The 27007-nt window shown below is 42.5% G+C and overlaps 1 protein-coding gene across 2 annotated transcripts in view; it reads right to left on the bottom strand.

Moving 5' to 3' along the window:
- KIAA1958 (KIAA1958 ortholog) overlaps positions 1–27007 on the bottom strand; it is a 60846-nt gene that overhangs the window by 26900 nt on the left and 6939 nt on the right. For both annotated transcript variants that reach the window (XM_042882861.1, XM_042882862.1), the window contains exon 2: positions 6618–7882. In XM_042882861.1, coding sequence (XP_042738795.1) covers positions 6618–7770 — 1153 coding nt within the window. In that variant the 5' untranslated portion in view covers positions 7771–7882. The remainder of the gene's footprint in view (positions 1–6617; positions 7883–27007) is intronic.

The raw sequence follows: 27007 nt of genomic DNA, 5'->3' as shown, positions 1-27007 counted from the left end.
ACCTAAAGCCTTTGATAACATCTTCCATGTTTCATTAGTTAGATTAATCAACGAGCTCCAGCATTTAATTAATTGCTGTCCTTAGCTGCAAATTTCAAACCTTCCATTTATTCCTTCCGCATGATTTCACTGAGAATTGCAAGCAAATCCAGCTGTTCCTTAGTGTTCTCTGAAAACACATCTGTGTCTGCAGAAGCATTTCCTGAGGTTGCACGTTGTGTTGGCACAACACCCCTCAAAGACACCCCTTTCTTTTCAGAAAGAATAAAGGAATGGAAATGTTTGAGCACCGAAAAATGGAGATGTTGAGTTTCCTTTGTTTTTTTTTCTATATCTTTACAGATCTGCTGGAATATTGGAATTACTTTCTTCCATTATTATATATCAGTACACAAAACACGTAACTGTACAGAGCAGAGGTCTGTTTAAGAAGCAAAAGCATTTAATCCTGCTGGTCTTGTAAAAAGAGCTGTCTTCTACTTCTCCCTTCTGCTTCCTATCTTCTGCTTTTCTGCATTTTATGTTGGAGTGACAGGAAGTTTCCAAACCTGAAATGAGAAGTGATGCTCTAGAACACAACCTTTTACTGAAGTTGCTATTTACTCTTCCAATATGACGCAGCATCTTAATACTGTTTGTGTTATAACATATAAAACTGGAAAAGTATATTTATATTAAGTTTCAATAAATCTCTGTGATGCAATTCTTCTGTTCAGAGCCCAGAGAATACTTTCAACCACATGCAGATGAACTCTGCATGTTTTACAACTTTAATCCTTTAATACTGCCAGGGCCTGGCTGCAATGGAGCTTTCTGGAGGATTCAAATCCCTTTTAACTACAGGTAAGGAATTGCCACAGACTGCATGGAAACTACAATTTCTCACCTGTTAGAATGGATTTCCAAATCTACGTATCTTTAATGCAGGTATACTATCAAGTCCATCCTCAATCTCCCCCTATATTAGACTACATTAAAGAAAAGCATCAGCCCTCTCTTTTGTGTGCAAAGTTGCATTGTTTCATAAATATTTAGTATTTAGGACAGCAAGGAGACCCCCATCTACATGAGAAGTCCACTGTTGGTCTTCAAGGTTGCAAAGAGATCAGCATGAACCTTCTGCATCTGGAAGAAATTTCTACCAAAGAAAGCACATGTGGAATTCAAAATGCTGATAAACACACTTCCATGAATATCTAGAGACGTTATAGTATTCACTGAGTATTCATTTCTGGTTTCTCTTTCAAGAGTTAATAATATGATAAAAATTTTTTGTAGGAACAGTCTCACAAGGCATACTCTTATATTAGAATTACTAGTACCAAACTTTGTATTTTTTAAATTCAGTTGTCATACTGTGGACCCTGCTTTAGAAAGCAAAAATATGACTATATTGCTGATGCTGTGTGTGTCCTTTTTATGACACTATTCTGCTTTTAAACAGAAGTCCTTTACAATATAAAAGACTGAAGATAATCACAGAATCATAGAATAGCTTAGGTTGGAAGGGACCTTGGAGCCCACTCAGTTTCAGTTGCCTGCCATGGGCTAGTTGATCCCGACCAGATCAGGCTGCCCAAAACGCCATCCAAACTGGCCTAGAATACCTTCAGGGATGGGGCATCCACACCTACTCTGGCCAACATCTCCCAGTGACTTACTACCCTTTGAATAAGGAATTACTTCCTAACATCTTATACAAATGTTCTCTTGTTTAGGTAAAAGCCATTCCTCCTTGTCCTGTCATTATCAAAACTTGTAAAAAGTTGGTATCCCTCCTGGTTTATAAGCTTCCTTTAAGTACTCTAAGATTGCAACAAGGTGTCCCTGCAGACTTCTCCTCTCCAGACTGAATGAGCCATGCTTTTCAGCCTTTATTCACAGGATAGGTGCTTAGTGGCTTGCCTCTGTATCTGAACCAACAGCTCCACATCTTCCTTGTGCTGGGAGCCCCCTGGACACAGTACTGCAGATGGGGCCTGCCCTCTCACTGGGCAGAGCAGAGGGAGACAATCACCTCCCTCTCCCTGCTGCCACCCTATTGATGCAGTTCAGGATACTGCTGGCCTTCTAGATTGCAAGTGCACACTGCTGGCTCATGTCCAGCTTTTTGTTCACCAGAACTGCCAAGTCCTCTGCAAGGCTGCTTTCAGTGACTTCTTCTTCCAGTCTGTACACGTACCCAGGATTGCCCTGATCCAAATGCAGCACCTTGTACTTAGTCTTGTAGAATCTCATTAGCTTCCCATGGGCCCAATTCTCAAGCCTGCCCTGGTCCCTGTGGGAGAGAACTGGTAAATCCATGCTGCAAGATCAAAAAGCAGTGCCAGTACAGAAGGTGGTTAATTAAATCACCAGATCCTAGTTTCTGATGAGTTAAAACATAATTATCTAATTTTATTCTTCTAAATACACAAGGGCCTTACAACTTTAAAAAAAAAGAAAAAAAAAAAGTGCACAACATTTTTGTAATTGTTTGTCTTAGCACTCATCTTTTACTAAGCTAGTGGAGAAGTAACAGGAATCAATTATGTGACCTAAAGAGCCACCAGTGGACTCTGAAGTCTTTACTCCAACACAAAGAGCAAGAAACCATTTAATTGCTCCTTTGACCACATTAAGCAGTATATATCCCTGGACAAAGTCTTCAGCATTCGCTTTAACCAAAAGTCATCAATCTTTATATACATTAAAGTACAGAGATCTATCAGCAATTATTTGAGTTTTCTTGGGAGAGCTTAAGTAAAGTTTCCTTGATGTGATTATTTGCCTTGTGTTACACTCATTCTTGGCACAGTTTCACAGGAAGGATTACAGCTGGGATTAATTTGGCCATTCTGTATATATGGCTGACACTTTATATACCTCTCAAAAAGGCATTGTTTATTTCTTATTTGCACTTATCTGCAAGTGCAAGTGATAGAATTCTCTGGAATGCGCTGGCTGGCACCTTTTTTTACTTGCCAGGTTAACAGCGACTTCAGAATTTAAGCCAAATTTAGTTACTACTGGCAACCCATGAGGTATGGGGGGATCCTTTTCCCTCCCGAATCATGCAACATTTTGATGCTCACCTAACAGCTCCAAGTCTGTGAATTTTATGATCACAAGGATCTGAGCTCCTACTGAATTTAAACCCATACAATGACACAGAGAGCAAGATTGTTATTGCAGAGAAACACTTCAGGACATTCAATTTAAAAGCCCTCCACAAATATCACATAACTCCCAGATGTACCACATTTTACAATGATCATGCTCAGGTATAGGAGGGAAGAGAAAAAATAACATCATACAAACACATGGAACAGACAGTACTGTCCAATTTTGTGGTGGTTTGTGCCAGCCCCACTAGCACCTGTTGGTGATCAGACTGCAGGACCAAACCAGCTCTTTGCCCATGCTGCCAGGATGACTTATGCACTGCTCTGGGATCTGAGGTATCCGTTACAGAAAATGGAAAAATGTGGAGGAATACAGAGTGAGGACATCAGAGTCACTGAGGCATTATCCATCCAGCATCCATCACGGCACACTCTCCTAACCTTCACAGTGGTTTGATAATCACAGTGCAGTGATAGAGTGCAGCACACTGACAGTGACAGAACTGGTGTTTGTAGACAACCTTCGTCCTTTCCAAACTCTTCAAAAACAGCACCCTGTAGCCCACTGCCTACAGCAAGTGGTATGTGTGTTGGCATTGCTCCGGTACCCGCAGACCAGAACAACACACTCGGCCACTTCATTTATAGGATCTTTTGGTTTTCTACCCCTGTTCAAGATTCTAGCTTCTGCACATTCTGTGTATGTGGATTTCACATCTTCTTAATATGTCCTCACAGAACGCTTTGCTCTTCCTGTATTGATAGTGTTAGACTCGTGTTGGACTACAGATATCTTGGTGCACTGGCTTGTTCCCCCAACACACATCTTCACCTTCAGTCAGAGGTGAGCCTCCACTCTCAGACGGATGGTAAGCATTCTTCAGGAATATCTCAGCACTCTGCCTACGAATAGAGTCCTGCACTGCTGAAGATTAAAAAAAAAAATTGGCTTTATACATAGAAAGTTTAGAAAGTTCTATCCTCCTTCAAGTCACAGGCTTATTCCACACCCTTGAACAAATGTTTTTTTTTCTACTTCTGCTTTCAGACATCCAAATGACAACACTTTTTTCAAGGCAGTATATATTGCAACCTGTGCTTCTTACTCACCTTACATCCCAACTGATGTGACCCACCTTCCTCTTGCTGGTTCTCGGACAGAAGCAGACGAAGTGTTAGCAAAAGAGAAAGACAAAGGAGGCTATCTGGAAGTAGAAATAGCAGGAATTCCCTGCTTTCCACAATTTCAGAAATGTCTCTCTTCTCACATATAAATACCCTCATTTTCTTCCACAACAGAGAAAGGACTAAGTAGAACCTACATACCTACATTCATTTTTGAAGCTTCTGCTAATAAAGTAGAACAAAAATAATCAGAAAATTCACAGATGAATGTCCACATGCTAGGGTTTAACAAAAATAATTCAGTATATCCTACAATGCTCAGATAGAGACCTGAGCCCAACAGAAATCAGCATCTAACATTTGATGCTACTTCTCTGCTAAGTCACGAAAACACCTTTGCAAAGTCTCGGCAACATTCAGTTGCCACTTAGTAAATAAAGAAAGTAACTGTATCTTTGTTGTCAAAACATCAACCAAGTCCATAAACAAGTAAAAGCTCCAGGTTCCTTTGTATAATTATTTCCTGCCTTCTTTTATGTAAGAATTGTACTAATCATGTCTTTCTGCTTAGACAGAAACATTTTCATATAGGATAGATAACTCTTCTTCTAGTTCAATACTGCTCCAATTTTATATATCACACACCACTTCCTCATCTGTTTGCTAAGTAAATCTGACTATCTAACAGTATTATGTACACAAACAATAAACATGCTACAGTTTTTAATCAGACCTTCACTGTTTAGCTGCAAGAACACGCTGTGCAGAGCCGTGAATCTGCAATAAATTCACCTGCCACATTACCTACTTCTCTGCAGCTCAAAGATTAAATGCCAGCACTTCCCTGCCAAAGGAGGTGGATCTATAAAATTAAAGACTTGACAGACGTACGAGGTGACAGTTGTGTATCAATCATTTTACCCTGGCTCACATGCAGATACATCTGAGTCCAGTAACAGCGTATTACAATGCTATACCAGGCTGAGGAGAGAAACCATGTAACACATTTTAAGAAGAATACAAGAAACTCAAGAATGAAGGATGTAATTGACTGAACTGCAATTTGGGCAGCATGCTGATGTGATGCTGCTGTCTATGCAATCTATGAGGTTTTGATGGGTTTACAGTGGGTGTGAATCTAAATACTCCATTTTGTCCTCATAGCAAGACATTACATACAGACCAACCCTGTTCTGGTTAGAAACCATGGTACTCTGTCCATTCTTGCAAGGTATTACCCTCAGTGGTAACAGCTGCTGCCCTTGTTTGGCATCTGAGAGCAGAGAAGGGCACTCATGAATAAAAAGGTTTCAGGTCTTCTCCCCATCAAATACTGACAAAACTGGTTTGAAGGTTTTGTGTGTGTGTTGCTTTTTTCTAGCTTTTTTTTTTTCTCATTATTGTTGTTAGTGGTGGGTTTTTTTTGTTTTTCTTTTTTTTTGTTTTTAAATACATCTGTTGAAAGCAAGATAGCACACACATGTATACAGCAAAATTCTGCCTACGTTTGTGTTTGCATGCCCCAGCCTGCAAGCTGGTAGGAACCAGCACTAGTGTACACAGCAGTTATGTGCTATAAACTGAGCAATGCTGAGAAAGTAGGTTTACCACACAATTTGGATTGAAATGAGGCATCCCATATCTTTTGTATTTATATATGCAGAATCTGATCTAAACCAGCCTGAGATTTCTAAGAGGGATATTACAGAACAGGACAACTGCAAAGTAACTTCTCAGAGATGCAGAAATGGGAGTCACAAAGAGAAATTTGCTTTGCTACAACTAAAACAACACCCATAATTTACAAAGCTTAGTAGGATTTTACTTAGTAAAACCAGTGCTTTTTTCTGGCAACAAGACTTGCAGACTCTTGCTAATTTATAGACTCAACCAGATTTCAGGGTGCCCAGGTTCACCAAGGCAGTGTCATTGTTTTCAGGGTAAAGCAGCTGCCACAGGAATTGAATAAAGGCACCTCCTCCCAGTATTTAACTCTGCTCTATCTGAGCAGACACCCCCAGGCTGAACCAGCAAAGAGGCACAGCATGATCTTCCTCCTGCTTTTGCCTGCTCCCAGGACAGCACCACGCACTTCCTGGAAGGGCAAAGCCAGCATCACCTGCACTGTGGTACATACGTCCTCTGCTTCAGAATCACTTGTATCCAACACTGAGCTCTCCTACAGACTGGCACACAACAATCATTCAGCAGGAGTACTGCCATTTGGGCCAATTCTCACTGCTCTGGCAGCAGCAAGAGATGAAAAAAAGGGAGGGAGACAGTAGGTACACAAGAACTTCTACTAATAGGGAAGAACACCGGGCTTCATCCCCCGTCTACCCCTCACACTGGGGGACCCCAGAATGCCACTTCCACCCAGGTTCCTACCTGGCATCGACGGGACTGCAGCTTCAGGGGTGGCAGCAGGGGCAGCAGGGGGCTGCTGCTGGCTGGAGCTGACCTCAGGCTCTGCGCTCACCGAAGGTGACACAGCTGCCTCACCGCCCCCTGGGGCTGGCTGCGGGGCAGGCAACAGGGTCTCTTCTGCAGCTGGGGCCTCCTCCTGCCCAGGCAACTGCAGGGCTGACAGCGGGATGCTGATGGCCTTCCCCAGGGCAGCGGCATTGGAGCTAGTGGCTGGTGCCTGCAGGGCGGCTGGGGGGCCGCCGCTTGCCCCACGGGCTGGGGAAACCAGGGCAGCTCGGGGAGGTCTCTGCACAGGGAGCCGGGGTGGGCCGGGTGGGGAGGCACAGAGGTGTTGCGGGTCGGGGTCAGGCCCAGCAGGCAGGGGTAGAGCCCTGGTGGGGCCCAGGCCAGAGGGTCCAGCCTGCACTGGTGCTTTGGGCTTGGACATCTGGGTGAGGGCCAGGGCCGGCCCATCGGCACCAGCCGTCAGCTCAGCATTGGCCACGATGTAGTAATCCTCAGGCAGCTCCTGCTTGATCTTCTTGAGCAGAACCTCGCCACTGCCCTCGTCAGCTGGCTGGGCCTGGGCAGCAGCAGGGAGCCCAGCGGGTGGCCGCTTCCGAGGGCCACCGGGCACGCGGTGGAGGTGTGGCTCAAAGTCACTGTCCTCATCTGTGACGGAGGACTCGCAGACCATGTCAAAGAGAGTGGCCTCGTCTTCGTACTCCTCCACCGGCTCGCCCAGCTCTGAGGGCTCACTGCAGTAGGAGAAATCACAGGAGTCACGGGTGCGGGTGCAGTCCAGCTTGGCCTTCCCTGGCCGGCCTGGGTAACGCTCAAGCGGGCTGGCCTGTGTCTCAGAGGGCACTCCCAACATACTGGGACTGTCTGAGTTGAAGCTGCGGCTGTCCTGGAAGCAGACGCGTTCCTGAGAGCCAGCCCGGCAAGTGGCAGCCAGGGGCCAGTGGTAGGCATGGCCAGCACTGCAGCCCCACATGGCGGTCAGGTTGCCGTGGGCTCCCTCGGACAGCAGGTGCTTGAGGTTGGGGATGAGGCTGCAGATGGTCCCGTGGCTGTGGGCCCAGCTCACCAGCTTGGAGAGGTTTTCAGAGGAGGTGTGAAGGCAGTCCTCCATGGTGCAGGATCGGTAAAGCTTGGCTGGCTAGAAGTCAGCTGGAGACACAGTTTAGATGACAGGGTCCCAGCACTTAAACTGGTGCTCCTCCAGACTCATGCTTGTCATTTGCCTGCAAACAGAGAGCAAAATCCCTCTTTTCAGTGCTGCCAGCTCTAGTAAAACCATTTTATTTTCAACTCATGCACTCCAAAAGGCATTTCACAAAATGCACCTGGTTCTTAGCAGCCCCTTTTCTTATTTCACTGAATAATACATCGAAAAATGTACATTTAAAACCTCACGGAAAAACATCCTTGCAAAACACAACTACAGCAAGATAAAAAACAGATTCCTAAGCAACCAAGATCAGTATTAATGGCAATACGATTTGAAGCTGACAAAATGCAAATACAGACAGAAAACTGGTGAACGTGACCTCATACTCAGGACACGAAAATTAAATAAAATCTTAAGCATACAATTTATCTAGAACATCAAAGTGACAATCTAAGCAACAGCTCAGATATTCACTATGCATCTGATGAAAATTTATGACACTTTACATCACTTATGCATGTTTCTCTAATTTATAAAACATTTCCTTTGTAAGCAAATTTCAAGGATATTAAGGCCTGAAACTTTATTTTTCAGTATACAGAAATGGCTAGTAAATTCAGCCTTTACTGTGCAGTATTGAGAGCTGTCATCTGTCCAAAGGCTTATCAGAAGCTTAAGGGACCTGCAAGGTTATGTTATAACGTTTCTTAAGGAACTTTGTGAACTAAGATTTTATTTTTACTACATCTTCTTGCTTCACAGATCCAAACTGCAATTCTATTTAAGATAAACACTTGTCATTTTCATCACAATTATCCACACATTTGCAGCACGCAGACAACTGTCATCAAGGCCACAAATCCTGTAATATTTCAGGTCAAACATAAAAAGGCAAGGTCTGTCTTACGGTCATCTTTTCCTGCCAGAAATTGCTTTCCACCCACATGCAACAGGTACTTTCCAGGCAAGACCTCACCCACAAAACACCACAAGCCCTCAGATCTTCAGCACAAGGACTTTCTTAGCAGACCTTGCAGTTTTTTCTCTGATACTAATTTCTAATCAGATGTGACATAGGTCATTCAACTAATTGAACAGAGAGAAAAAGAAGAAAAAAGTATGTAAATTTAAACATTAAACATTCGTTCAGTAAATAAAGAAGAGCAGCAAGGAATTGTAACATAACAGCTAAAGATGCTGAAATTGTTTACAGGTAATTGCTTGGGCTTTAGCATTCTTTTCCCCGAGTGGTTGCTGTGGTCTAAGCTGGCAGGCAGCTCAGTGTTACACAACCCCAGCGTGCTGGGGGAGAGGATCAAAAACAGGAAACAGTAGAACTCATGGGTTGAGACAAGGACAGACTGACAAGAAATGGATAAGAAAAACCAGGAATATATTAAACAAGCCATGCACAAGGCAATTGCTCATCACCTTTCAGCAGATACCCAGCCAGTTCCTGAGCAGCCGCAGCACTCACTGGCCAGTTCCTCCCAGTTTATTGTTCAGTGTGATGCCACACAATAAGGGACATTCCTTTGGTTAGTTTGGTTCAGCTGTCCTGGTTCTGTCCTCTCCCAGCCTTGTGCACCTGCTCACTAGCAGGGCAGCGTGAGAAGCTGAAAAGTCCTGGACTCTAAGCACTGCTCAGCAACAACTAAAACATCCGCTTGTTATCAACATTATTTTCATCTCAAATCCAAAACACAGCACTACACCAGCTCCTCGAAAGACATTTAACTCTATCGCAGCTGAAAGCCTGGTAGCAATCTACTCAGACATCCAGCAAAATATCATTCAGGAGCCCATTTTCAAGCCCACCCCTTCAAGGACTTCTCCTGACATAGATTAAAGTCAATTGCAAAGCATTAACTGACTTCAGAAGGTCCCAGAGGCCTGTGAAAAGTTAGCACTTTGCAGATATTCCCCAACATATGGCTCACACCCCTTGCCTAATGAAACTGGACAGTTCTCCTTACTTACACTATTGCTTTACTTCTAAAAACTGAAATTACTTAAGTTGCTGGAAAAGATCAATAATTTAAGTGAGTTAACAACTCAGAATTTCATGTTTGCTCAGATTAGGTTGGGCTGAAAACTTCTGAAGTTATTTCTCAGGTTAAGCAGTAGAGATTGAAAGTATATTCGGATCCCAAACTAAAGATTGTGCTTCCTGTTCCACCAGAGGTCATTTTTTTTTCAAACAAGTTATCTCAACTCAGTACAACCTTAATTTGGTAAATATATTTTTTCAATTATTCACGAACTGAGTGAAACATTTTTCATCAACATAACCAAGAGATAACAAAGAAACTGAAGCACTGACAGATGATACGCAGAGACACTCAGACTTCCTCTGACGAATAAATCACACTGGGAACTTCTGCCTGTTTCAGCAGACTTCTATGGAGGCTCTTCCTCATCTTCACCCTTTGCTTTTGGAGCACGACCTACCAGACTTGGAGCTGCTACTGGTCCCATCTCATCTATACTTCCATACATAAGGAAAATCCCTTTAAATTTTTTTCCCAGCTGAAATGCAGCATTCACACCAACATTACACCCAATTTTGTTCTTTTTCCTCTTCCACACACATTTTTAGATGTAAAATGTAATGTGTTATGGCTCAGAAAGACAGCTGCACTGTGGATAACAGCCTCCAGAGAACGCTTCCCCTAAAATCAACACAAGTCACAAAGCAAACGGGCAAAAGGAGGGAGCTGCTCTCCAGGGCTGTACTCATCATCAACAGCAGTGCAAGGCCATGGGAAAGCACAGAGCTGCCCAGTTGCTGCACGACCACGTACATATCTTGGGAAGATGGAAAGCCCAGTTTGGCTGAAGAACTGGGAAATGGCATCAGTTAAGTTCTTGAGCCTAGACTGCTTGTGCAGGGCTGAAAATCCAAAAACATCCGCTACTGAGAAACTATGTGTTTTTGGTTCACAACCTGCAGCAAAAGTCAACAATGCTGCTTTGGCAGGAGCAGGCTCACCCTGAAGAAAACACAGCAGACAGACAGCAAATCCATAATTACTTACCTGGTTTCCTGAAGAGTGAGACTTGTCTGCTCACTCACAGAGCACTGCTGCTTGCTGACAGTCTGCTCTTGTATGCGAAATCACATTTTAAAGATTATTTAAGTCCTTCATTCAGACAGGCAAGATTCAATAAGATGACTCATGCTTAATTAACCTGCTCTCATGTACACTCTGAAATCATCCAGAGGCTGGCAAAAACATACTACAGCTTCATAACACTGTTTAAACTGCACTGCAGTCTGCAAAGCCTTAACTTTCCACAGCACTTTACTGCAGCTCAGAGCCTAATAACGTCTAGCAGAATGATGCATCCCTAGGTCTGGAAATTCACTACAGCCCTTAGAGTCCTAAGTTAAAAATCATATTTTATTGCTTGTTTACATTTTTACAGTTTCATTTACAACATTCCACTGTAGTGAATAATGTGTACAGAATACATGCTATGCCAGAAAGCTTTGCTGTTGCAAAACCATTCTTATGAATGTGTTAATACATTCACTGGAACATCATTTGATTTGGGAAGCTGAGTATTTTCTTTATCCATAACTAGGGTTTTGTCAGAGGAGATTTCCTTGGTGACCAAACAGTAATGAAAAATGGTAGCCTCTAAAATAGGTCTCCTTCTCTTCCATGAGGCTTCTCAGCGCAGTGTTGGTTAGCACCTTATGGGAGGTAATTCAGGAGAAATGGGGAAATCTGTGATGTGGCTTACCTGTAGGCAAGGCAGACAAGGTGAGGATGCAGGGAAAGAGCTGAACACGAAAAATGGGATGCAGTAGAAGTTAGTGGTAGAAAGTGGGGGTCCTCCAGCAGAGTTTGCACACTGGAGCACGCATTTGGTGGACCTATGTCTCAGGGAAGGTGGCAAGTGCATTTTGCTGTAAGGAAGGCAAGAAACATGGCCTGTCCTTTCACATAATCACAGGTAGCCAATAAAATACTTCCTTCCCAGGGTAATAATAATAACAAGTCAACAGAGGTTTGGAAAAGTCCAAGCATCACACAAAAACATACCTGAAATCCCATTATCAAAACTGATTATTAGCATTTCAAGAACTTCCACACTGATTTTTGTTCAAGAGAACAGCAGAGCCATGAGTACATCCCATCTCTTGGGATGTTATACCAAAACTGAGGTACCCTGTTCAAGATTTCCTAGAACCCCAAGATTCTCAAATAAGGTTATAACACAGAAATCATTATTATTAATAATAAAAAGTAATTTTATTTTATTACAACTGTGTAAAAAGTCCAAAATCCGAACTATAAAACATTTGAAGACATGTGTAGAAAACCTGCATTTATTCATCTTAAGTAGCATGGATTTCAAACCAGTCTTACAATAGCTTAAAAGTGACTTCCAGCTGATTCTATAGAGATGCTGTTTTCTCATACTGGTAAAAAAAAAAAAACAACAACAAAACAAACAACTCAGAATGTCTCAAATCCTCTTTGTTACAGCCCCTCTCCCTTGGCCAGAACTTATGGGCTGTTATTCCATTGCCATCTGAGGGAGAATCACTGTTTACTTGAAAGTTTTTATATCTTCAAGAGGGGAAACCCATCCACTAGTTAAAGCAATTGAAATAAAAGGTTTGGCCACCACAACATTAAGCATCTGTTTCATTCAAGAGATGGACAATGGTAGGGCTTCCTTTATTACTAGTGCTTTTTAAGCCAAATGCTTAATATTGCTAAGGGACTGAAGTCAGCAACTTCAGAAATCCATTTTTATCAGTGCTGAGGTCCTCACCAGGTCCTGCTGGTGCACCTGTCTCTCCAGAATGACAAGCAGAACTGCATTTCTTCTTCCCAGAAGAAGAGGCTGGAGAGTCACCAGGAGCTGCTGCCTGTTGCAAGTATTTCTCTAAAACCACCTGAGATCCCACACACGTGTTATGATTTCTTATGGATGTCATCTGCTTATCACTGGACTGGGATGGACAACTACCCGTTCAGAACAGGCCAGCAAACTGGAAGGGTCAGGAATAGGCAGTGTGCTCCCTCTAACGTGAGTCTTCAGGAGCACAAAACTTCCATCTCAACTCAAATATTGCTGCGTTTGCTTTCCGCTTGAAAGGCAGACAGTGAAGCAAGGAAAGGGAGAGGAAGAAATTATACAGATAACAGAGCTTGCAGACAACATGTGAAGCATTCAGGTGCTCCGCCCTACCACTGGGGAGAGGGGCAGACCTCCATCCGTGATATGAACCACATATGTTTCCCTTTAGTTAGGAAAACATGTTTTTCATTGAATGTCTCTCTAGGAAATAGAGGAGTATAAATTACAGAGGAAAGGTTCTGGCAAGTTCTGAAAGCTTTCAAGATAGTTTGGTAATGAACCTTTAAACCAGACAAGAACTCCTCCAGCTCCATTAACTTGTCACTCTTTCCTCATCACCTTTTCAGACTCCAGATGAGAGCCTGCAGAGAAAAACAATCTCAGCGGAACAAAATTGGACTATTTCCAAGCTATTTGAGCTTACACTATCTCATGTTTTTAGCTCAGAACAAGTGGATTTAGAAATAAGCACACTGTGGGAACCAAACCAAACCTTCACACTAATTTTCCACCTCTGCATTTCAAGGGTCACCCCAAATTTCCTACCAATTCATTTATGTGCAGCAAGTGCCTTTGTTCTCAAATATTTCTGAGCTCCCATGCTTACATCTTGGCCCTTCTGAATTCAGTAGGGGTTCTGCTGTCGGATAGGCAAGCCAGATTTTCAACCATAATGATGAGAACCAGAGTTACAATCCCTATCACCAACAAGCAGCATGAAGCACCGCTTCCTGAGATGCAGACTGAGGGGGAGGTATGAATTAAAAATAACAGCAAGTCTTTCTGGGAAAGAGGTGCTGTTTTCCATTCATAAAAATCTCACAATTGTCTGTCACACTTGCTGTATGAGCCTGCAGCTCCTCCCCAGCTGATGGTTAGTCTTCAGAGAAGATCCTCTCCTTGCCAAGCATGGCATGCCTTCAACTGCAGCTGTCATCACAGCAAGCCTGCAGAAAGCAGTAAAATCTGTGTGCTGGTGAAATTCCTTCAGCTAGACAAAAAAGAAAAGGATTTGACTGGGGGATTGGGGATTTGAGTGACCTTTCACATTGAAGAGTACACAGGATTTTGAGCTTCGCATTAGACTTCCTCATCCACAAAGTGAAATGACCCACACATCACCAGCTGAGTAAACTGAAGAACAGCCTGGGAGCTTCATCCTTAATCCAAACGTAACACCAGCAGCACCACTGGTTTTACTGTCACCATTTTTCCTAAGCACCCACTGAACAGGAGCTGTGTGAGCCCTGCTCCTGCGCAGCAGAGCTGAAGGGTTTTGGAGAACCAAAAGAAGAAGGACAAGATGAAACCGGAGCAGAACAGGCATCGTATTGAATCTGAGCAACCACAGCAGGATCTCATCATGTAAGAAACTCTCTTCTCAACCAGATGCCAATGTTTAAATTCAAGCTTCTTCAGGTTGACCCATTCCTCATTCCACTCCCTGCAGTTCTCTGTGACACTCTTGGTAACTGCTCACACATTCAACTTTTTTGCAACTCCTCCTGAACTTCCTGAACTTGTGCTCTCAGGGATACAGGACCGACACTGATGCCCTTATTTGCAATAAGAAGCATCTCCAGGGAACAGACAGAAATACTCAGGACTGTTTCATCTTGCTGAGGATCTCCCTTCCAAGAAATACACCAGAAATGAAAGTGAACTTTTTGCAGTTCATGAATGCATCTGTGAAGTTGCTGAGCACCTCTAGATTCAGAGAAGTCAAAGAAGATCGTAGTCCTAGAGTTCACTTTCTCTACCTTGTGTTCTTCTTCATTAAGTACATGCTCTGCCATGCGTTTCCCATAGGCTCTGCTGCACTAAGGTGATCCTGTAAAATGCTAACCCTCCACGTTGCTTATGTTGTTTTCCTGAGCAGTGTGCTCAGGAGAGAGTTCAGGGTTTTGAAGGCTAAGATCTCGAACTATTAACACAAGGGCTTGTGCAGTGTAAACAGAGTATCAAGAAATTTTGCTGACAAAAGCAAGAAAATTTCAGCACTAGCCATTGTGCAGACTTACCGATTGTTAGATTAATCATCTTGTGACTATTACATGCCCCCAGGGCAGTGGCACAGAACGTGGGGAACATGGAAATAACTTCCCCCTCTACTCATACTCCAAAGCTGTGCTCAGATTATGCATTTCGCATTTCAATTATGCATCAAAGTGAAACGCTGGGCAGCATTTGTAGGTGCTTGCATCACTGACAAAATCTAGCCTGCCTATCTGATCTCTGTGCATTCATTATCTCTCCTTCAGCACTCCAGTTGCACATACATGTCAGAATTTTGTGCATACACACTCCTTTGCAAAACTGGTGGGTTTTTTTTCTTTGATTCTGAATTTTTGTCTTTTTTCTACATATGCGTGTGACACTAAATGAACACAACTGTGTGCTCAGTGCATTTAGGTGGCTTTATTTTTAGATATACCTCCTAAAATGCCAAATCTATTAAGGGAAAAGAAATGCAGAAATGAACTTTTAAGTATTTATCAGGCCACCAGCAAGTTTTCAGAAGGCTGCCCCTGTGCAACAATCTTCAATGCCTTTGTTAAAATTTTGGAAGAGAGAAAACATAATTGGTTGTTTGAAATGTCCTTGAAGCCAAACTGTGCATTATTGAACTGCCAAAGCATGAGATACCTCCACCAGCTAAAATGAATCCAGCTGTCCACCATCTCTCTTTCATATACTATCAAATTCACTTCCACATTTCAGAACTCTGTTTGTTGCATTGCCAAACATGACCAAATGTATGCATAAAACATAACACATATAATCATATACTTACAGAATAAAAAAACCACTAGCTGGACCTCCTTAAATCATGCTTTAAAAAATAAAAGTGTTCCACCAATTCAGTCCCATTCACTCCAGCATTCCTAGAGTGGCTGAAAGCCCTGCAGAATGGAACATAAAGAGTGAAGCCATTTTTAGCAACATTTACATCCTACACTAGCAGCAGCGCAAAAGATGCAGCAAGAATGAAGACCTGAGTGAAATACATCCTGAGTATTTGCCCATGGAAAGCCGTGCACGAACTTGGCTCTACATTCCTGCACCGTTTCAATGGGCCTGACACTAAATGTTTTCAAGCCTTTAGACCCCAATTGTTGTTGTCACTGAAGTAAAAATGAAGGTCTCCACTCTTACATTTCTATCACTGCAGTGTTGCACTTTCCTTTAACACAGGTATGACTGCATGAACATGCACCATCAGATTTGCTCAGGAGACCTTGATGTAATACCCTTTGAAGCCAAAACTCCAGTGACTACAGCAGACACTGAAGCAGACTCAAATGCCTATTTAATGAGTTTGCACTTACTTGAGGAACAGTGTCATTGCTGCCACTTCCCTGGATGAGAAAGAGCTTTAATCTCCATTCTCCAAGGAACTGGAACTGATTTAAATACACTTGTATGCTCATCATTCTTGTATCACTATCTTTGGTAGATGGCATGTTTTGGCTGAGTCACCTTTATCTCTGTCATAGCTGGATTCTTTTGCTTTGAGTTAATGTTTTGTCTGCCAAAATTTAATATAAGAAAAACAAAACAACGATAAACAACAGAACAACTGATTTAACATGCTCTGGCCCCACCAATATTTGCCAAGGAAACCATACTGAGTGGGTATCTCTACTTACAGCAGGGCTTGCTCAACGAGCAAGACTGACAGTTCTTCCCTAAAATGTTCTTTCCAGGGCTTTTCAAGTTGTGTTACGCATCTGCAAAACGGCTTACTGGAGCTGTATCTGGTCTGGGCTTATCTTTTTCCTGACAATTTCCAGTCAGTGTGTCCAAGCCACTGCTCAGAGATGGGCTAAGTGTGGCAAGGCAGTCAAGTCTCCAGGAAACAAGAGGAAGACCTAGTGCTCCATTTCTCTTAATTCATCATCTCTCATAAGTGCTAGAAATCCCCACCTCCACATTTAATGACTTCCAGCTAAGCACCATCCGCTGGCGCATGCTATGCTGGAGTGACAAGGGGCAGATGGTTTCTACAGCATCCAGCATCTCCAATATCTTTGGCAACAGAACTCTGCTGATAGCACTGTCAAGGTGCACACAATGGCAGCACCACATGCTGTATGGTGCAACTGATGGACCATGCACAGACTGCTCAGGAAGGTGCCTATGCATTAATTTGTTTTAGTAAGCAGTGGTAGAGTGTTTTGTTGTGGCCTCAAGTCAGTCTTAGCCACCTTTTATATTTTGCTGCCTCTGTATTCAAGCAAGAGATGTTTTAATGGAAGAACACATTTTCTGCCAAATCATTTCTGAAAAACATAATGCATAAGATTTTAAAGTGACGAGCATTTAAAAAAAAAAAATCAAAGCTTTCAGTTAGCTATCAGGGGCTTATACATCTTGGCTTGGCTCTTTTTGGTTGTTTACTCAAACATGTTCCAAAATTGCTTCTTCACAGCACTTCTCAGGATGGTCTGAATATAAAACCACACTGCATCAAACATCCCAGCATTTGCCTCAGCTTGTGGTTCACAACTATTCTCCGTTGAAGACAATGACCCACACACTTGGAAAATATTTAAAATACATAACTGCCTGCATTTGCAACAAAGTGTGTTTACTCTCCCTATTTATAGCATTATAACAAGGAGAGTCAAGCACACAGCCTAAAGGCAAGATGCTTTCCCTGGTCTTTCATTTTCCTGGAACTCCTGTTAACAGAAAGCCTGCATGTAATTTACTAAAAAGAAAACAAGAATGTTATCACTGACTTACACACAAATTACAAAAGCCCAACTCTTCCATTTTCTTACTGCAAAACCAATGCCTTAAGTTCCTGCCCGGACAATTAACTACACCACGCTCTCCCTCACAGCAAACACAAGCAGACTCTCTTTGCCCATTAGTGACTTCACTATTCCAGATTTGGTTTGTATTTTTCAAATGCAGGTTTCCTCTCTGTTCAGGGCTCTTCTAAACTAAGGAAAATTGGAGTGGTGCAGCCATTTAGCCATTTGGCTAAACAGCAAGAGTGAAACCACACCATTAACTGTCTGCACAGAACAGGGAGGCTGCTTTCTGCACAAAATTAGAGCAATCACAGCAACTCGGTGTTTCTGTGCAAGGATGAAACTGCGCTTTCTATATTAAAATTTATTTGTTTATCTTTTCTCATTTTTTTAGAATCACAGAGATTGTTTTGGACTTAAAATGATTTTCAAAGGACTTAATTCTCAGCAAAAATAACACGTTGAAACTTCTATAGTGCATTTTCCAAAGGATCAATAATGACCCTAGCGTCACGGTGAGGTCCTGCCCTGAAATTTTCTTTTAAAATCCTCAAAAAAACATTGATTCTATGACCTGGCTTATATCCAGCTGTACATAACAGACCACATGCAGTTGAGTCCCTAATAAAGTTCCTAGACAAGGTTTTGACGAGATGTAGAAGAAACAGGAACAGAAAAGCTGCCCCAGAGATGAGCCAGGAAACACAAGTATTTGCATTCAGATTGTAGCCGGTCAGAAACACTGGGTAACATTCTGTCACCAGCAGTCGGCGGATAAAGAAACTGCAAATGCTCCATCCAAATATTTGTTAATTTTTCTGTTAACCCTGGGGACATTTCTAGCTGCAGGCCTCTAACGTATTATCATAACAGATCAGATTATCTAAAATTTGAATTGAATTTTAAAGCAGACGATATCCTGAAACCACCCAGGGGTGCTTACTGAGGGTACACCAAGGAGGCTGAAGCCTTGTGATGCTGGGCCTGAGAGCACGAGGGAGCAGGGTGCACAGCTGGACTTCTCCCAACATAAAAACCAGCGTGTGAGACACAGCACAATGCAGAGTTCAGTGGGACTAAAACTGTAAGGGCTTAAACATTTGTCCATGGAAAAGATCCCTTTGATCTTGGCTGGTTCAATCAACACAAGTCACAGTTCTTAAAGGCATCGTGCAGCTAAAGGGATTGACAGGCACTGAGTGGGGTTTTCAGAGATCTCTACAGACATGTAAACAACTATAAAATCTCACCATGAGTGTTTAATGACCTGTCAAAGCTTCCTTCACACACCAAATTCCAAAGCTTTGGCCAAAAGAGCTAAGTTTGTGTTCTCATGCAAGCACAGTTCTTACAGCAGCACAACATTTGGCACATGTATCATGGAAATACACAGATGGTGCGTAATTAAGAAACACAGAGAATGTTCAGAATATTCATGTTTTACTTACAAGATGCACTGGTGGCAGGCACGCAGAGGAAGATTTCTGAAGAAGAGTTCTAGCAAGGAGGACCCTCAAGAGACTCACTTATTTCTTCTTGAGATTTGAAAGCACAAATGCAGCCTTCAGACAACTGAAGCTCAGAACAACATGCTACTTAGGCTGAGGAATACTGTGAAGAGCAAATGAAAACAAGGCTATATCCTAGGCAATCAGTAAAAAGGAAGTAGGGTGCATAAGAAAAAGCATAACAAGATATTTATGGCATTGTATTAATTTAATAAAGTTTATTCTCATTACAATTCATTTGTAGTGGATCTAGCCTACCAAATAGAAGAGGACACCCTTCCCAAATTACCCATTTCTGTTCAAATTGTTTTGCTTCACGATTAGAGTGAGAAATGGCCACAGCCAAGATGCATGTTAGCAGAAACATCTGAATAAAAGCTATTGCAAGCAAGATAAGCCAACTTTTTTAAGGTACATACCCCAAAAGCACAACACTAACCTCTTTTAAGAAATGCATACAGATAAACTTCTTATTCTTTCCAAAGATAACGGAGGAAAAAGTTCAAAATATAAAACTTTCCATCTGTGGTATTGCAGACTTTTTGTTCTCTTGCCAATTAAAAGACAGACAATAACCCAAAATATTTTCTAAAACACAGCAGGTTTCAAAGATACCAGAAGATATTTTACTATATCAACTTTATAGTGTTCCCGACTAATTATCTTCCATTATTGCATTTATTCCAGGCTTTGAATGGAGTTAATAGAAAATGTACAGTCATTGTATCATAAATAATAATTGTAATAAGAAACCTTTATTCTATAAATGAGACAAAATGTCATGCCCAATGGTCATTCCATGGACACTGACATCAGTATCTAATTTCTGCTTTCTAAAGATACAAGCAACCTATTAGCAATTAATTACAAACACCAGAAAATATGTCACAAATAACTGAACATCACAGTCCAGGTAGGACAAAGCTTTTGAATACATGCAATTACCAGTCTGATTTTTGTTTTTTAGTAAGAATGCACACACTGGGTACCCAATCATCTAACTGTGCCACAGAGTGTGTTTGCTTTGCACTCACACTACAGACATAGCTTTTCATGCAGATTCAGCAGATATCTGGGCCTGTCTTTTTCAGAAGAACAAATCAGAACCTAGAAGGGCTGTTTTGGAATGACAATGAGGAATGACACAGACTATTATTTACAAAGTAGAATTCAAACAAAAAAAAGAGAAAGCTTGGAAAGGAGCGTGCTGCCCTGTATAGAGGGAGTAAGCACACCTAGTTTCCCTGAGCCTGCCATTGATTGGCAATGAGCTTGGACTACTTCATCTTCTCTCAGAAGGATCTGCTGCTGTCAGAACTGCTGATTACTATAACAGTGAGTCCAAAACAAGAACCCACACTATGTGTTCTTGAATTAATGCCTTGCACCTCTCTGCTGGTTTCTAATTGGCTTTTTCCAATTGCAAAGCTCTACTAGTGGCACAAGGCTGACGGGGGCACAGTGAAAATTACTGCCACAAGCTCAATGGTGGAAGTGTTGTTACCCTTCCCTGGATAGTACTTACGAAGTCTCTCCCAAGGTACTCTGTCCTTTAACCCTATTGCAGATTGCAACATCCATATTCAGTGCTGAGAAACAGCTGGAAGAACAATTCTCTGATGACTTGCATCAGAGCTAAACTTTGTGCTGATATGCAGTCATTTCACACTGAGAGCATTTTGCCTTTGCTTTGCATGCTCCTCATTAAGCCACAGTGCCACATGCAAGGGAGCAGCAATGACCCACCAGATGCAAAGGACGGTCCCCATCCTCCTTTCTTCACTTGCACCTGCAGAACTGCAAGTAAAAAGTGCTTCTCAACGAGAAGGGCAGCAGCTCAGACTGCATACTATCACTGAAACCACCGACCAAGTGCCAGCCTTCCTGCTTTGCTCAGTTTCCTAACCCTGCTGATCCTGCCAGCTCAGTCTACAGTTTCAGTAGCGTTTGGCTACTGCATTTACACTCAAGGATTAGAGAGAGCTGGCAGGATTCCATTACACACACAAAGCCAACAACAACACTGCAAACCAGTCCTCAGCATTGCAGCCCCGTGCACCGAGGCTCCACTTGCATGCCAAATACAAGGGTACATCTCCCTCGCTGTTGTGCAGAGGCACAGTGTGCCCCTATCCTAATGAGACACAGTTTTGGAAGCAACCTCTGACCTGCAGTCAGCTCTGGCCAGCTCTGGCAATCGAAAAAGAAATTGTGTAATCTTACAGGACACATTATACATCGCTTTGCAATCATCTGTTCTAATTAAACCACATTACTAGAGTGGAAACGTAAGCACTGAAATGCTGCTTCTGGTGGGGCATGAACGCTATCACTTCTGCAAACATGCCTGTTTGTTGTCAGATTACAGCAACTAACGTCAGTGAAAACAACTGCACTGAAACAATGCACCCAATAGGCTTTGCAAAGTGCAAGAGATATCTGAGAAGTTTGGACATCTCAAATTATGTTTACAAAGGGCAAGCTCCACGTCACTGGCTGGGAGGAGTACAATCCAACCTTTCAGTGTGGTCCAGCAAAAATGCCAGAGACTGCATGGTAGAGGAGCAACGTGGTGTGCACTTGGCGTGTACCTGGTAAACAACATAGGCTTGCAAGATATTCTCATCTACTAGTTGTAGGAAACAAAAGGATGACACACAGACAGTAACACCATCAAAAAAAGTCATTTGTGAGAGCACATGACTCCTGGGGAGTAATTAGCACATTCTGACCAGATTTCCTGTCCTCAACTTGTCACTTCATAAAGTTTCAGCAGCAGCAGGAAACAGAATTGAGTGGCTGAGTTCCCCTTTAGGCATCCTTTATATCACTGCCCTTAGACCAGAACTTCTGATCAGAAGTTCAAAACTTAAGGCACGGTTGTCATTTTGGCTTGGAGGTGGTCACCTTTGTTACAAACAGGTTTCATTCCAAATTGCACCAACACTGCACTACAGTTGACTCCAATCCTGCAATCACTAAAGCAAGGAAAACACTCACTGATGTCACAGGAAATAACCTTACTATCTGCCAGACCGGAACAAATGGAATATTGGATACTTCTGAAACAGATATGAAGAAAAATAAAGCTTCAGAAGGCATTTCACAAGGCTTATGTTTAGAATAGCTGTGCAACATCAGAATAAATCTGCCAAAGACAAAAAAGGAAGAAATTAAAAACCTTTGGCTGCAAGCTTTTAAAAGATGATAATGAAACAGCAGTCAGAAGATTTCTCCACAGCACAGCTGTGCAAATTAAACATGTCATAGCACTGTGCTTGGTAACTAGCCATTAAATAAAAACCATACAAAAGTAAGGATTCTGGCTGTTCACGTCTGGAGTCTAGTTCAATGGATGGAGTAAGCAGGGGGGGATAAAAGAGCAATACCTACTACAAATGAATCATTCAACAGGCAGCGCTCATTCTGTGCCAGAAAGTAGAGGTCACGCTTGAGAGCCAACCCCGTGAAGACACAAGAAATGCAGGAGAAGCCCTCTCACTGCAATCCAATGCACAGAGATGGGTCAGACCATGGGCAAAGGCTGAGGGAGGCAGACAGGTGCTCATCACAGAAACACAGAGCAGATCTGTGCTGGGCTTGGAGGAGCTGTATCACTTGGGAATCCCTGTTGTGGCACTGTCCTGTATGGAGATCTCTCAGATTCGTTATTTAATAACAACCAGCTCCTCCTGCTACCTGCAGACTGTTTTCAACACTAGCAGTACACAATGTCTATTATATCAGCAATTAACATTTAGAAAAAAATTACCTCAGAAATGAATGTCAGCAGAAACCTCCAAAAAGCAAAACGCAGAAATATTTTAAACAACTGTCCAGAAATAACACAAGCGGTAATGTTATCAGCAACTAAACTGCTGAGAGAGAGCAACAAGGTCACCGGCCTCTGTTCTAACAAGTTTCCACTGAAGGATAAAGACCAATTTTAATAACTATGAGGAAGTCCAGTCTTCATCCAAATCTCAAACTCACATAGCTACTTGCCAGTTTCAGAAAGGCTTATGTGTGTGCCCATAACTGTCCCAGTGCTACCTCAGCACATCCGGATGTCTCAGAGGCACCAGTGGTCCTGCCATTAGGCATAAAGGCGCAGGGTAGCAAGTGAGATGCCAGTGGCAGGAGAGAGGGACTGGTAGAAGCTGAGGTAAAGGTTTCATGCCTGCTTTAACTCCACCAGCTCCATGCAGTCCCTGCACCCCCATAACACATGCTACACAGACAAGGGAGACTTCCGGTTGACCAAAGTCATACACCAGATGCAAAGTAATTCACAGTAACACACTCACTTGATTTTTCCTGCACCTCCTCACTCCTCCCATGCAAACCTGACAGTTTGCTCAGAACACAGACAAGATGTATGTGACTATCTGCACAGTCTGTAAATAGGGTGCATTTTGTTCAGGGTGCTGGAGCCACACAGCACAGAGGCAGAAGCAGGCAGCTCTCTTGGTTAGCAGTGCATGCATAAATGCCTGTAAGACTAAATTCATGGTGCCTACAGAATTTCTCAAACTAGCCTTACCAAAGGATAATCAAGGAAGTTCTGAGTCAATCTTCTTTGTTAACACTGAAGAAGAAGTCGGGAACAAGACAGGCCGTGGGTTTCATACATGCATATTTCAGCAGCAAAAGTTCCTTAAAAATTGCTCTTCCCAGCAGGTTGCAACCTCCCACTTCCAGCCCACTCAGCCCGAGCATGTACCACTGAGACCTTCACAAATGCAAAATGAGCCAAACCAAAGCAGAATTGTGTCAGAACAAACATTTTGTCCTTGCCCCAGGACACTGTCTGCCTGTCCCACTTGCCCCACTCTGTGTTCTCCTAGCCTAACTACCAAAGGAAAGCCTAACTACCATGAGGAAAAGAGAAAAATACTTGTTTCTTTCATCAAATACAGACATACTGCTTTCAGGCAAGCCAGGCAGCTCACACACTGTAGGTGCAGTGGAGCAGAGGAGGCTCGTGTGTGCCATACACAGCCAGCTGTGTTTCCTGAAGAGCATCAGACGGCGCTGGAGAGTTCTTCCATTTCCAGCATTTTTTTTTGTTCCCCTTTGGTTGCATTGTCCCAGTCTTCTGAAAAACTCCTTCAATCAATGACTAAGGTATCATTCCCCAAAATACGCTGATGAGTATTTTCCCCTACCAACACCAGAATAACCTACTGCTTTCCCCCTTTGTTTGGGAAGGCTATTTCTGTCTCTACCATCCTCCCAGCCTTTGGAAATGGGAGACCCAGGAAAGCAACCTGCAGGAGTGGGGTACTGCTAAACTATCAGGACAGCTCATACAGTTATGAAAACAGCCTATGAAACACAGTTTTAGTCCTTGCATTGATTTTTAATGGCAAAACTACAGCATTTGCAAAGAAAATTACTCAGAAAAACACTAACAAAGTCACTGTTTACAAAGGCAAAGCTGTTCCAAGGCAACTCTTGCACAGAAAGTTCAGAGAGAACCATCCTGCCCTCTCCACATGCAGACACTGTATCTGATACCAAGCAGATGGTGGTAGTATCAGGTGTCTTCTGCACACTTATATCTGATACAATAAATAATACACAACTAATGCAAAATATCAGTTTTGTTCTGCTCCTAGTTACTTGAGACTGTGCTGAATGCATTAACTTATCTCTAGCTAACTGCAATACATATGCCCAAACTCATCACTGAAGACTGAATTAAATTTCCTTGGCAGTAATATTATTATATATGCAGCATATTTATCTAGTGCTGTCTTTTCTGTTTTGTATCTTAAGTGTCTTGAAAATGTAAAAGCAATTCGATGCCTACTCAAATAGTTTCCACTAGACAATCTAATGGGTCAAACCACGTGAAAAATGGTAATGCCATTTTCTTTTGTCAGTGCCCTGAAACCAGCAAAAAAAACCATAATACCCCAAAACCAAAGAATGTTTCTCAAACAGCATGTCATATCAGCAGAAATTTTACTCTGACATTCTTCTGAATTCTACACAGTGTAATTATTAATACAGTGAAAATGTATGCTTTTATTATTTTTGAGAAATTATCTTGCACAAGCAGTGAATAATTAAGCATTAAGTACCACAGCACGTAACGTAACCAGACAGGATTACACTTGCACAACAATCAGGAGGGAAAACTGCTATCCTCTGATGGCTGACAGTCATTCAAAGCAGCTAATAAACAGAAAAGGTGACTCAAGCATATAAAAATGACCTACATGACTTAATTTACTTGATCTTCAGTAAAGACTCGACAACCCACATCATATGGAGTAGGTACTAATCGACAAGAGGCAGTAAGCCTGTGGAGCAGATGACTTTGGCAGCAGCCATGGGAGCTTGGATCCAAATCTCCCATTTGCTGGTCAGCTGGAAGGGACCTTCCCACAACACAGCAATGCAAACCTCCACCTAAACTGATCACACAAGGATTTTTAATGGGACGTCAGCCAGGACAAAAAGCCCACAGAAGAAGGAAGGAAAATCTGACTGCAACTCTGTAAGATAGAAAACCCACTCAAAGCCCAGAGAAGCAGCAGTTCATCCCCACAAAAGCTCCACCTCTCGACACAGCCAGGACTTCTCTATCTGTTTCCCTTCCCAAGGATAGCAAAGGCTGCACTAACTTTACAGGAAGTCTTACTACCTGCCAAGGGAATCTGATTGGCCCTTAAAGCTACTACTGAGTCCTACTGACTCAGCAAGGTAGTTCCAAGCCTTGACAATAAGGGCTGGGTCAAAACTGTGTTTGAGCAAAGTGACCGGTTCTCTCTTTCACAATGGACACTCAAGAGCTAGACGTAGATGCTCTGCCATCTCCTCACCATGGCCACAATACAGTCTCTCTCAATGAACCTGGGAAGGAAATGGAATTTGCACTGGCCATACCACTGTGATCTGAAGTGATGGCATCTGTCAATAAAAAACAAGTGAAAAAGAACAAAAAAGTGCTGGTAACTCCACTGGAACATGTCAGCAGCCCTCAGTAGGGAGAAAGGGATTTCAGATGAAATGGATATATAAAAAGACACATATAATACAGTATTACAGATCTACCTTCAGCTGTACCAGCAGGAACAAGAAAACCTGGCTTGTTGCACTGCAAAGTGTTGGCAGGTGGTGAAACTCACAAGTAGAGGCAGCCAAGGAATGACATCAACCAGCTGATGTCTAAATGTCTCCACTCAAACTTTCTGCTTTTTAATTGCACTAACACAGTAGCATTGCATCAATACTAATAAAGTACAACAGAGCAATTTGCTCAGTTCTGATCTCCTTGATTAGCACGTTCCTCACGCCCAGTGTGAACTCAAAGCCATGGGCAGAGCACTGACAAAAGTGTATGGCCATGAGGGAAGGAAATCACCACCTCTCGCTGAAGGAGCAGGAACAATTTATACTCCAGAATAAAAGCGTATCACTGAGCCAAAAGGGCAAGACCTGAGATTTTAAAATGTACATAAAGACACAAGACTCATCCCAGACTGTGTCATAAAGCCTACTGAAGTGGCTCCAGGCTTTTACTTTCCCCATCTTAATCTTTACAGGATTATCACAGGTAAATACTTCTGCACCAGCTAAATGGTCTGTAAACTAAGCTAATCAAACACAGTGGAGCAGTTTAATCAGTATCTAGGAGGTCAGTAGAGGCAAAGATAGTTTTGGAGATGCTACTCTGAAAAGAGGTCACCTACCTTTACAGGGTTATTGATCTAATGGGAATGTTAGCAACAACAAAAAGGAAAAGGAAAAGGAAAAGGAAAAGGAAAAGGAAAAGGAAAAGGAAAAGGAAAAGGAAAAGAAAAAGAAAAAGAAAAA

The sequence above is a fragment of the Lagopus leucura genome, unplaced genomic scaffold, assembly GCF_019238085.1.
Source record: "Lagopus leucura isolate 7727_CA_CO unplaced genomic scaffold, USGS_WTPT01 Super-Scaffold_100036, whole genome shotgun sequence".
In the NCBI taxonomy this organism is placed as follows: Eukaryota; Metazoa; Chordata; class Aves; order Galliformes; family Phasianidae; genus Lagopus; species Lagopus leucura.
Note: the sequence above shows the minus strand (reverse complement) of the source record. Positions and strands in the feature narration are given on the sequence as shown.